The 13538-nt window shown below is 43.7% G+C and overlaps 1 protein-coding gene and 1 long non-coding RNA gene across 2 annotated transcripts in view; one reads left to right on the top strand and one right to left on the bottom strand.

The window, feature by feature from the left end:
* Positions 1–13538, bottom strand: part of LOC308670122 — a 236326-nt gene that overhangs the window by 200143 nt on the left and 22645 nt on the right. The gene's annotated exons all lie outside the window — the stretch shown is intronic.
* GALNT8 (polypeptide N-acetylgalactosaminyltransferase 8) overlaps positions 1–13538 on the top strand; it is a gene marked incomplete at its 5' end in the record, with an annotated part of 30331 nt that overhangs the window by 3750 nt on the left and 13043 nt on the right. Inside the window, 3 exons of the mRNA XM_081331888.1 lie at positions 756–1050; positions 4195–4361; positions 13274–13457. Of these exons, the coding sequence (XP_081188014.1) occupies positions 756–1050; positions 4195–4361; positions 13274–13457 (646 nt within the window). The remainder of the gene's footprint in view (positions 1–755; positions 1051–4194; positions 4362–13273; positions 13458–13538) is intronic.

The raw sequence follows: 13538 nt of genomic DNA on the forward strand, positions 1-13538 counted from the left end.
GGATCGGAGGCTAAAACATATAAGGAACGGTTGCTGGAATTGGGGATGTCTAATAGTTTAATGAAGAGAAGGACCAGGGGGGACAGGATAGCAGTCTTCCAGTATCTATCAGGGGCTGCCCCAAAGAAGAGGCAGTCAAGCTATTCCCCAAAGCCCCTGAAGGCAGGACAAGAAGCAACGGATGGAAACTCATCAAGGAGAGAAGCAACCTGGAATTAAGGAGGAATTTCCTGAGAGTGAGAACAATTAACCAGTGGAACTACCTGCCTCCAGAAGCTGTGAATGCTCCAACACTGGAAGTTTTTAAGAAGAGACTGGACAGCCATTTGTCTGAAATGGTGTAGGTTTCCTGCCTGAGCAGGGGGTTGGACTAGAAGACCTCCAAGGTCCCTTCCAACTCTATGATGATTATTATTATTATTATTATTATTATTATTATTATTATTATTATTATTATTGTTGTTGTTGTTGTTGTTGTTGTTGTTGTTCTTCTTCTTCTTCTTCTTCTTCTTCTTCTTCTTCTTCTTCTTCTTCTTCTTCTTCTTCTTCTTCTTCTTCTTCTCCTTCTCCTTCTCCTTCTCCTTCTCCTTCTCCTTCTCCTTCTTCTTCTTCTTCTTCTTCTTCTTCTTCTTCTTCTTCTTCTTCTTGTTACCTCAGGAATCCCTTCCAGCCTTGCGTTCTATATTCTAAGTTATTCTTTCTCAGCTTTGGGCACTTTTATTCCTCATCCTCTTGCGCTTTTGTGTGTTTTTCAGCAAACTATCTAAAACAATCAGACGGAAAAAAGAAGGCAGCGGATGAACGGAAATTGCCCGAGGAGCCACACCGGGAAATACAGAAAGACGAACAGGGCAAGGGAAACCAGAGGGAAGCTGTAGCGCCTGCCAGGATGCGCTTCCCAGATTCCCCTCTGTTCCGGAGATGGGGCAAAGTTTTAATGGAGGACCAGCAAATTGTAGCTCAGGAGCTCTTCGTTAAGTACGGGTACAACGTTTACCTGAGCGACCGCTTGCCTCTGGAAAGGCCTTTGGAAGACACCAGACCCCCCAGGTGAAATGGCGTTTTCTCCGTCTTTGGCTTACCAAGGGGTGGGCAAGGCTGGCGACCTGGGGAGCGACGGTGGCCGTGGTGAAGGAGAACGCAACAGGCTGGCGCAGAGGCCAGATTAGACGGTTGGAAGCATGCTGGGCGCAGGAAGTCCTCGACGTACAAGGGTTTCATTTAGTGACCATTCAAAGTGACGATGTCACTGCAAAAAAAAAAGGCGACTTGGGACCGTTTTCCACACTTACGACGACCCTTGGTCCTGTGATCCCCATTTCAGACGCTCGGCAACTGACTCCTATTTATGGCGGTCGCACTGTCCGGGGCTCGCGTGATAGGGCCTCCTGCCGGAGAAGGGGGTCAGTCTAGAAGACCTCCCAGGTCCCTTCCAGCTGTGTGGTTCTGTCCTGTGCTTCTGACTTTCTGACAGGCAAAGTCAACGGGGAGGAGGGGGGGGCAGATTCACTTAATAATTGTGTTACCAGCTTAACAACTGGGGAGATTCGCTTTCAAGATTCGAGGTTGTCAAACGGGGCAAAATTCACTCGGCAGCCATCTCGCTTAGAAGCAGACGTGTTGAGCTCCATTGGGGTCATAGGTTTAGTGTTTAGTATTTAGTATTTATTTATTTATTTTTATTAAAAAGTTTTACAGTACATTTTATTTATGACAAAACAAAACAAAACCCCTCCCAACCCCCTCCCCTCTTCCCAACCCTCCCTAACACCTCCCCCCCTCCCCCTCCCCCTTCCCCGACTTCCCAGAGCTGAATACAAGGTATAAAAGTAAAAACAATCATAATCTACCGTATGCAAACAACAATAAACTATTAAATCTATGGCACTTTAACTCTTATAAGATGACTACAAACAATATAAATATCACACCAGTACATATTCAAATGCTAAATAATTCCCAGAGCTCAATACATGATATAAAAGTAGAAGCAATCATAATTTACCATATGCAAACAGCAATAAACTATTAAATCTATCACACTTTAACTCTTATAAAATAAGTACAAGAAATGTAAATATCACCTCAGTACTTATTCAAATGCTAAATGAAACTTTTTAGTCCCATATTAATCTGTTAACTAAAACCTTAACAAATAGATTGTAGTCCGTGTTCAAAAGTGATATTGGTCTATAATTTTTTGCTTAAGTAACGTCCTAATCTTCCTTCGGTATCAAAGAAATAAAAGCAGTTTTTTTCCCTCCTCAATTATCAATTGATTCATCTCTTCCTTTTGTTCCTATGTAATAACTAAATTCCAGACTACATCTATGTTTATTATTCAAATATATTAACACACCTCTCATATAAGCTTTACTAGCATCCCAAACCATTTCAATAGTGGTACCCTTATACATATTAATTTCAAAAAAAAAAATCCTTCATCTGTTTTTTACATTCATCCACATTTTCCTGATTTCTAAACAAAATCTCATTTAGACGCCAGGAGCGCCTATCTGAGATTTTGTTTAGGCGTATTTAGTATTTATTATATTTGTATACCGTCCTTCTCCCGAAGGACTCAGGGTGGTGAACAGGGCACATATAAAAATACAGAATACAAAAATTAAAAAAGATTTAAATAGGAGCCCGAGCTAAAACAATAGATGGTAATAAAAAATCCACAATAAAAACCCCAACACATCCCCCATCAGGCCAGGCCGGCTTGTTCAAATAGGTAGGTCTTCAGACCGCGTCGGAAGGAGCGAAGGTCAGGTGCCATCCGGAGCTCAACCGGCAGGTTGAGAACTAACCTAACAAAACGGGGACATGTTCTAAAAAGGGACAGGATTGGTGCGTGTCTTCTTGTTTCTGCGAGAACACCAATTCTCCTTAACGACGTTTGGGCAGTTTCCTTCTGACTTTAATTCTTCATTTCTGTGCACCGGGTATTCTTAAAAGCAGAAATTCGTGCAGATAGTCCTCAACTTGATCACAGCTGAGCCCGGAGTTTCCGTTGATAACCGAGACGCTTAAGTGAGCTGTGTCCCGTTTTACGACCTTCCTTGCCATGGTTGTTAAGTGAATCACTGCAGGGGGTTAAGTTAGTAGCACGGTTGTTCAGTGAATCTGGCCTCCCCATTTTGCGCGTCAGAAGGTCCCAAAGGGGAATCACGTGACACCCCCTTCCCCAGGACACGGCAGCCATCATTCGTACACGCCAGTTGCCAGGGGTCTGAATTTTGATCACGTGACCCTGGGGATGCGGCAAGAGTTGTAAATATGAAAATAGGGTCATGAGTCTTTTGGTTGACTCAGCCTTTTGTCCTTCCGAGGTTGGTAAAATGAGGACCCAGATTGTTGGAGGGCAACGGGCTGACTCTCTAAACCGCTTAGAGAGAGCTGTGAAGCACTGTGAAGCGGTATATAAGTCTAAGTGTTATCGCTATTGTTATCTAAGCTGTGGTGGCGCAGTGGTTAGAATGCAGTATTGCAGGCAGACTCTGCCCACTGCCAGCAGTTCGATCCTGACCAGCTCAAGGCTGACTCAGCCTTCCATCCTTCCGAGGTCGGTAAAATGAGGATCCAGATTGTTGGGGGGCAACTGGCTGACTCTGTAAACCGCTTAGAGAGGGCTGTGAAGCACTGTGAAGCGGTATATAAGTCTAAATGTTATCGCTATTGTTATCTAAGCTGTGGTGGCGCAGTGGTTGGAATGCAGTATTGCAGGCTGACTCTGCCCACTGCCAGCAGTTCGATCCTGACCAGCTCAAGGCTGACTCAGCCTTCCGTCCTTCCGAGGTCGGTAAAATGAGGATCCAGATTGTTGGGAGGCAACTGGCTGACTCTGTAAACCGCTTAGAGAGGGCTGTGGAGCACTGTGAAGCAGTATATAAGTCTAAGTGCTGTGCCCTGAGGATGTTATCTAGTTTGGTAATGAAGCGTCTGCAAGAAAACCATCAAGCTGAGAGAGTACGAAGGATCCCCAAGCTTTATTTGCTTGCTCCTACATGTGAGGTTGGACAGCCATTTGTCTGAGATGGTATAGGCTCTCTTGCTTGAGCAGGGGCTGGACTAGACAACCTCCAGGGTCCCTTCCAGCTCTGTTATTCTGTTATTCTGCCCCTTGCAATTCTTCACTCGCATTGCGCCACAATACCCTACTGAATGTTCGTTTTTCCGGGTTTCCTCCAGATGTCAAGAGAAGAAATATTCGCGTGATCTCCCAACCCTTAGTGTCATTCTTATATTCTTTAATGAGGCCACCTCCATCCTCTTGCGTGCAATCACCAGCATAATTAACCGAACACCGTCTCACCTCCTGAAAGAAATTATCCTTGTTGATGATTGCAGTTCAAACGGTAAGTGGCAGAGTCTGAAACTTAAACACCAATTCATTGCAGGGCTACCGGTCACTTCCATTGATATACTGTACCTAAGCAGATTGCAACCCTTATACATTTTAGTCATCAACTTATTATGGGCTTAATTTAAAAGACTAAGTCAACTCTGAGAACAATTTACTACAGTTATACAATATGCCAAGAATAGAATCATTGGAAGGTTTTGAAGACTCCAACTAGCTCCTGGAAGCAATAGCACGAAATACTATAAGGATTTGCCCCTAAGTAAAATTTTACTGTTACATGTTCCCTAATACCATTAGTTTGCTTAAAGAAAACAAATATTTTTGAACACTTAACTATTAATATAGGAGGCTGTTCTTACCTATCATACTTTAAAATAGACTCCATCTGTTATGTCAGTAGCTTTGTTGCAAAGTAGGTTCCTTGAAGTGGGAGATTCTGGTGCAATTATTGGTTAATGTTGTAAAGGCGGGAAAACCCGGACTTGTGATTGGATACAGTTTAAACAGCTCGAGTATAAAAGCCAGAGTTATTTTGACAGTTGTCAGTTGACATATGTGTATTGAATAAACCTTATTGCTGTTTAACCTCACTGAGTCATTCGTCTGCCTGAACCAAACAACTGGCGACGAAGGTGGGATAGACGGCGGACTAGTGAAGGATCGGCGAAACAGCTGCGCGTAAGGCAGTAAATTTAAACAGAATTCACAGTCAACCACAAGCGGCCGCGGCGGAATCAACAAACATCCGAATGGCGCAAATAGGGTCTTTAAAAGAATTCGATCCAAACTACCCAGAGGACTGGGAAGAATATGTGGGACAGGTCGAAGGGTTTTTGCTCGTAAACGGCATAACCGATGACCGGAAAAAGGCGGCTGCCTTACTAACCATTTGTGGCACACCTGTGTATCGGGTTGCTGTGGGACTTTGTCAACCATTGCCGGTATCAAGCGTTACGTATGCCGACTTACTGGCCAAATTAAAAATACATTTTACGCCAAGAAGATCAGAACTCTTTTGGCGGCGCATTTTCAAAAAACGGAATCAGAGACCGGGCGAGTCAATCCAAAAATTCGTTGCTGCAGTCAGAGAAGCAGCGGTACATTGCAAATATGACAACTTAGAAATAAGAATCCGAGACAGAGTGGTGCTGGGCTTGCGAGACGAGCAATTACAAAATAGAATTATCGCTAAGCCCACCGGTGACTTGCAAGAAGTACTCGACGAACTCTTGACATATGAATCCACTGGGTATCGCGACCCCCCCCCGAAATAGCATGGCCGCTTCTGCCGAAATAAATCAAGAAAGCCTTGTGGACTGCGGGGAGGTGGACCAACAATGGGAAGCCGACATAGCCGAAGTCACCAGACGGTTTGGAAAAATGGCGGCAAAACCATCCCGAAGCGACGGATCAGAACCGAGTCGCCGATTCCAAACAACAACAACACCACAACGACAACCAACAACACCCCAACGACAACCGAGGGACACTGCAACCAGACCGCGCGACAGCGACAATAGATGTGGCAGCTGCGGAGGCAACCATCCCCGAGCAACATGCAGATTCCGTTCTGCTAGATGCAGATTGTGCGGGAAGACTGGCCACATTCAAGCCATTTGCAGGGGTCGTGCACGCGACAATCGTCTACACGAAGTAGACGTTTGGCCCAAAGGTAAGGTAACCCCTTACTATAGTGGCAAAGAGACCCCTAGACCTTGGGCACAATACCCCAACCGCGGGGAGGTGGCGCGAGTCAATCACATTGGGAAAAGAAAAATAAACCATATTTTGGGATCAAAATTAAAAATTGTAGTCCAGTTGCAAGGAATCCCTTGCAAAATGGAAATTGATTCTGGGGCCTCAGTGTCCATAATATCCAGTGAAACCCTTAAAAAGATTGAACTTAAAAGTGGCCGCAAAGTTCCACTTAGTTCAACCAAAATTCAATTGGCAGACTTCCAAAAAACCCCAATAAAAATTAAGGGAAAAGTTACCCTTAGAGTCAAATATAAGGGGTTTAATGGAACACTAGACTTAATAGTTACAGAAGGCCATAGAACTAGTTTAATAGGCCTTAACTGGTTCCCTGCCCTGGGGATTTGGGTCGGGGGAATAAACACCGTTATTAATAATAAGACCCTCAAATCTATCTGCGATGAATTCGCAGACGTATTTGATGGGTCTTTGGGTAAATATAAAGGGCCCCCAATTAATTTTAATTTAGACCCATCGGTTAAACCCATCAGGCTTAAGGCCCGACGGGTGCCTTTCGCCCTGAAGCAAAAAATCGAGGCCGAGCTCGATAAGCTTGTAGGCCAAGGCGTTCTAGAACCGGTTGAGGGTGGTTTGTGGGAGACGCCGATCGTCACACCCCTTAAACCTAATGGGGATGTGAGGATCTGCGCTGACTACAAAGCCACCCTGAACCTCGGAATGAAAAAACATGCTTACCCGGTCCCGACGGTGAAGCAGGTCCTCGCCACGATACAGGATGGCGCCATATTTGCCAAGTTAGACTTGGCGCAGGCGTATTTGCAACTTACTGTTTCCAGGGAGGCTGCTGAAGCTCAAACTATTGTTACCCACAAGGGGGCGTTCCGAGTCCACAGACTGCAATTCGGTATTGCAGCAGCTCCAGGCATCTTCCAGGAGGTGATGGAGAGGACCTTAAAGGGCATACCTGGTGTATGCCCTTACTTTGATGATGTTCTAATTGCTGGAAGAAATGAAGAAATATTAGCTGAGCGTCTGGAACAGGTATTGGGAAGATTCAGGGGGGCTGGACTTAAATTAAAAAGGGAAAAATGCTGTATTGGGGTTAAATCCACAGAATTTTTAGGATTTAGGATAGATAAAGATGGAATTCACCCTACACCTGATAAAATTAAGGCAATTAAATTGGCACCAGAACCAAAAAACAAGGCTGAATTACAAGCCTTTTTAGGATTAGTCAATTTTTATCATACATTCTTGCCTCATAAAGCTGCCATCGCGGAACCACTACATAGATTATTAGATAAAAAAAACCCCATGGCAGTGGCATGATAAACATAGAGTCAGTTTTCAAACATTAAAAGATATTCTTTCAAGCCAATCCACAGTTACTCATTTTATTGAGAATAAACCAATCTATTTAGCTTGTGATGCTTCACCTTATGGTGTGGGGGCTGTTATCAGTCACATGGATTGTCATGGCATTCAAAAGCCAATTGCATACTATTCCAGGACGCTTACCAAAGCTGAAAGGAATTATGCTCAGATTGATAGAGAAGCATTAGCAATTGTGGCAGGAGTAAAAAAGTTCCATGATTACCTTTATGGTAGGAACTTTACCATACTCACTGACCACAAACCATTATTGGGACTGTTTACCACTGATAAACAGACACCCCAAATAATGTCTCCCAGAATGCTGAGGTGGTCAATTTTCCTTTCAGCATATTCATTCTCACTGCAACATAGACCTGGTAAGGAAATGGGCCATGCAGATGCCCTTAGCAGACTGCCTTTAACCAACACAGAGGAGGACCCTGCCCCAGTAGGACAAATTATGTCATTACAGGAAATTCCTGAATGCCCCTTAACTGCTAAAGAAATAGCTGAGGCTACTAAAAAAGACCTTATTCTCAAAAGGATTATGGCCTGGGTTCTTGGTGGTTGGCCTAGTACTAACCCTGATGCCAAGTACATCCCATATTTTAGGAGGAAGAATGAACTATCATCCCATTTGGGATGTATTTTGTGGGGCAACCGTGTTGTTATTCCTGAACTGCACAGAACTACAGTTTTAACTGAATTACATGAGGGACACCCTGGAATTGTGCGAATGAAGGCATTAGCTAGAAGTCACTTGTGGTGGCCAGGGCTTGATAAAGATATTGAAGAATGCGTTTCAGGATGTTATTTGTGTCAGCGATCTAGACCAGAGCTGCCACACACTCACACGCATAAGTGGGAATCGGCCAGGAATCCATGGTCTAGGATTCACATTGATTTTGCAGGGCCATTTCAAGGTTTAACCTTCCTAGTTGTGGTGGACAGTTTCTCTAGGTGGCTGGAGGTAGTGCCTGTTAATTCAATGACATCTAGTAGAACAATACAGGTTTTAAGGGGCCTCTTTGCCACTCATGGGTTGCCTGATGTGATCGTATCGGATAATGGGCCCCAATTCACCTCTGTTGAATTTCAGGATTTCCTCAGGGCCAACTCGATTAGACATACAACATCAGCACCTTTCCACCCGTCCACCAATGGCTTGGCTGAACGCAACGTGAGAACCACCAAAGACGCCTTGAAGCGAATCATCCGTGGCGACTGGCACCAAAGACTGGCAGACTTTTTGCTGACCCAACACACAACCCCTTGCACGGCTACCGGGAAAAGCCCTGCGGAAATGAGGTGGGGCAAACGGCTAACCACCAAACTGGACAGGTTACATCCTGACAAACTACCCTCAAGTGCTGAACCTGACATCCCAATCAGGTCCTTCAAAATAGGAGACTTAGTCTGGGCCAGAAACTATGGACAGGGGGACAAATGGGTTCCGGGGGTGGTCACTGACATAATGGGGCCGTTGTCTTACACCATTGAGGGGGAAGGGAATAGAGTAAGTAAAAGACATATTGATCAATTAAGGAAGAGAGTTGCCGGAAGTATGCCAGTTGATGGGGGTCAAAGCGTACACGGGGGGGATACTGCATCTAGGTTTAATCAAAACAACTTGCCAGCTAGCGATGAAGCGGAAATTCAAACCAGTGTGCCCACAGCTAACCCACAACATTGTCAAATTGACTGGGAGCTGTCCCCTATGAACAGGCCAGCAGTACCTGAGCAACAACAACAAACACATCAGCAATCACAATCTGTTAGTAGGGAATCGTCAGAGCCTGTAATTCAAAATTCCAGACCTATAAATATAAGCCAGCCAAGCAGACAGTCAGTTAACAATGACTTAAGCAGCCAACCCAATAGATACCCATCTAGGGTCCACAGGCCACCCAAATACTTGAGGGATTATGTCAACAAATAACATCAACTGGGGGGGAAGGGGTGTTATGTCAGTAGCTTTGTTGCAAAGTAGGTTCCTTGAAGCGGGAGATTCTGGTGCAATTATTGGTTAATGTTGTAAAGGCGGGAAAACCCGGACTTGTGATTGGATACAGTTTAAACAGCTCGAGTATAAAAGCCAGAGTTATTTTGACAGTTGTCAGTTGACATATGTGTATTGAATAAACCTTATTGCTGTTTAACCTCACTGAGTCATTCGTCTGCCTGAACCAAACACCATCCATATTACGATTGCTCCTGCAATTGTCTAGGCCTTCCCAAAATTGAAGGGGCATATTGCACAGTCCTTAAAATAGCTTAACAACAGCCCACTTCTTAAAGTATACTTTCATATTGACTCAAATGCTGAAGTAGTTTAAGATTTGGATCTTCTATAGGGTGCCTTAAATTCAGTAAGTATATTTTACAGTCAGTTTAATTATAAACTATTACTTGCCTTTACAATCCATATTAAATGTGCCAGTAGGAGGTGCACTATACGAGTCCTAAAATAAATAATTCTAGATAACTAAGGATACTGTGCAAACCTGTTCATGAAATCGGGGACTTCTACGGAAAACTGGACTACAGATAGTCCTTGACTTACAATGGTTCATTTAGTGACTGTTTGAAGTTACAACGGCTTTGAAAGAAGTGACATAGGACGCTTTTTCACACTTACAGCCATTGCAGCATCCGTCACGGCCACGTGATCAAAATTCGGACACTTAGTGGCTGACTCATATTTATGATGGTTGCAGAATCATGTGATTCCCCTTTTGCGACCTTCTGACAAGTCAGAGTCACTTAATAATCATGTAACAGTGTAACAGAGATTCACTTAATAACTGGGGCAAGAAAGGTCATAAAATGGGGCAAACATACTTAACAAACATCACACTTAGCAACATAAATTTGGGGCTCCATTATGGTCGTAAGTCAAGGACTACCTATCTATAGAAACATTCCTCATAGAAATTCCAGATCATTTACTGAATAAAGTGCACTACCGTACTGTGAAGGAATTGCAACAAACCAACACACCCTCTTTCCACTGTGATGTGTTAGAAATTCTCCATATAGCCCTACAGAACAGACAGTGCACTGTCCCCATGTGCTTTTCTGCTTACTGCAACAAGGAAGCAGGAAACTTTATTCAGAGAAAAGGCATAGATGCAACTACCAACTTATAAATGCTGCCACCTGCTGGTTGAATACTGCTGTAGCTGTTGTACAGAATACACGAACGCTGTATTACAAGAACTCTCTGCACATGCCTTAAATTATGTTTTCAAGACATTATTGTTTTTCCCAATTGCTGGGCAGCTATTCCCAATTGCTGCATACTTAGATTTGGAGAACAAGATCCAAACTTGAAATGTTTTGAGTCTGAAGAAATCATTTCACACGGGTTAAACTCGGAACAAAACACTCTGAAACACAAAAAGGCAAAAAGAGGTATTACATTCTTTTTGTTTATTTATTTATTTATTTAGTTATATTTATATACCGCCCTATTCCCTGAGGACTCAGGGCGGTTTACAGGGAATTAAAAATCCAAAATACAAAAATTAAGAACCAAATTAAAAAATATTAAATTGACCCTGTAGTCGATTAAAAAGAACCCTAAATTAAAATTGTTGTTGTTGTGAATGTGGAATCTTGGTGGTCTCTGAGGTTGCTTATTTCCTTGCAGATGTTTCATTACCCAACCGGGTAATAACATCGGTGTGAGTGAGTGTGGCATTTGCTCCCCTTTTTTATGCAATAGCTTGCTCTGCTAGCTACGATAGGAAGGAAAAAGAAATGGCAAACTGAAGACAACTTTACAAAAAGCAGAGCCAACAACTGCGGCAAAGAACAACCAGCCAGCGAGTAGACCAGCTCTTCAAATCTCTCTGGAGTTCCAAAGGTGTTTTTTTTCAAGAGGCAACAGGACTTTCTCGTTTGTTTGTTTTTCCTTGAAGACGTTTCACTTCTCATCTAAGAAGCTTCTTCAGTTCCGACTGGATGGTGGATGGTAGATGGAAGGATTTATATTCCTGGCAGTCATCTGGTCATTGGTACTCTTCCTGAGAGTCGCTGAGGCCACTTGGAGGCTTACCTGTGCCCTCGGGATCACCTGAGTGGCGCGAATGGTTGTGGAGCCTTCTTGGAACCGCTGAAAGGATTGTGTTGTAGACTGGAGACAGGTGGTGTCATATCCCCCTCCAGCCCACCCCATCCCCCCGTTAATTTTAATGTAGATGGCTTCTTTGAGGCTTCTTTTCCTCCTTCACCGAACACATCAACTCTGTGGACACATTAAGTTCACACAGGAAGATGTTTAGGAAAATGGCGGGGGAGGGGGAAGAGATAAAAGAGAAACAATTTTAAAAAGTGGACACTAGAGGGCACTAAAGGAGAAAAATAGATAAACTTGATTCTCTCTCTCTCTCTCTCTCTCACACACACACACACACACACACACACACACACACACACACACAAACACACACACACACACACATACACAGAGTTTCTTGGGAGTTTATCTGTTTTATTTTCAGTCAAACAGAGGTAGCAATGTAGCCAGGAAAGTCCTTTCCCGAGAACCTGGGTTAGGCAGAAGTTTTTTGGTGTTAGAGGTATTGCCGTAGGATGTAAACGTTTCCAAGCAAAATGGTTTTTTTGCAATTGACCGATGGTGATTTTGTCAGTGCCGATGACGTGCAAGTGATGTTCCAGATGTTTTGGGATTGCACCCAAGGCCCCTATTACTATTGGCACTATCTTTGCTTTCTTTCCTACTTCTGTTTGCAGGCCTTTGTATTTTGCAATTTTTCTCCAGTTCTTTCTCTTCTGTTTTTCTGTCTCCAGGTACTGTAACGTTTACTGTCCAATTTTTTCGGGCGGGGGTGTGTGTGTCTTTCTTATCAATAATTGTTAAATCGGGAGGTTATGTGGCAGGTGCTTGTCTGAAGGTGAAGGTTTGTCCTCCGAGCTTGTGGGTTGGTTTCTGAACGTTTCGTTACTTGACAAAGAGCTCCGGGTCCGTTTGAATTCTAAAGTCCCAAAGCAATTTAGCTTCTTCACTTTCTATTACTGGGTCTAATTCTGTGGTCCCACCAGTTCTGGTTTGCAGGAAAAAGATATTCCTTGCAGACATTCCAATGCACCGTAGTGGCTACTTTGTCATTTATTTATTTAATTAGATTTCTATACCGCCCTATTCCCGAAGGACTCAGGGCGGTTTACAGGGCAGCATAAAATACAATATAAAAGATAATATAAAATTAAAATAAATTAAACTAATTAAGCCCAACAATTAAAACAATATTTAAAAAGCTAAAACCCCTTCAGTCCAGGCCTGATAGATCAAAAAGCCAGGTTTTCAGGTCCCGGCGAAATGAACGCAGATCGGGGGCGGTCCGGAGTTCCACAGGTAAATCATTCCAAAGGGCAGGCTCGCCCACAGAGAACGCTCTTCCCCTGGGAATAACCTGCCGGCATTCCTTAACCGGCGGTATCCTGAGAAGGCCCTCCCTGTGGGAGCGCACGGGACGAAGGGAGCTTGATGCCGGCAGCAGGTGTTCCCTCAGATAACCCGGACCCAAGCCATTTAGGGCTTTATAGGTCGTCACCAGCACCAGCTTTATAGGTCATGCCATTGTGTGTTATTGTTGTTATTATTAATAATAATATTACTACCACTACTATTATTATTTTAATAACCAGGTATCTCTCAACATTATTAAATAGCAAAGAGAGAATGAAAAGTTTACCCATGTAACCAAATTCGAATTTTCACCTGTGTTGTGGCATAAACATCTCAAATTAACGCGGTTAACGTCTGTTGCATTTTTTTTTCCTCCACAGAGGAACTTAAAGGCCCTTTGGAAGAGCACGTCAAAAAGTTCAACGCCCAACATCCTGGACTGCTGAAAATTGTGAGACATCAGGAAAGGATGGGGCTCACAGAAGCCCGGATTTCTGGCTGGAGAGCATCTCGTGCGGATGTGGTGGCTATTCTGGACGCGCACATTGAAGTCAACACGGAATGGTAAGCCTGGATTGAACGTCATTCGTCTCCGGAGAGGAACTCAACAGATCCATTTCCATCCATTGCCCTGATAGCTTAGAT

The sequence above is a fragment of the Vipera berus genome (genome assembly GCF_964194415.1).
Source record: "Vipera berus genome assembly, chromosome: 6".
NCBI classification, from domain to species: Eukaryota; Metazoa; Chordata; class Lepidosauria; order Squamata; family Viperidae; genus Vipera; species Vipera berus.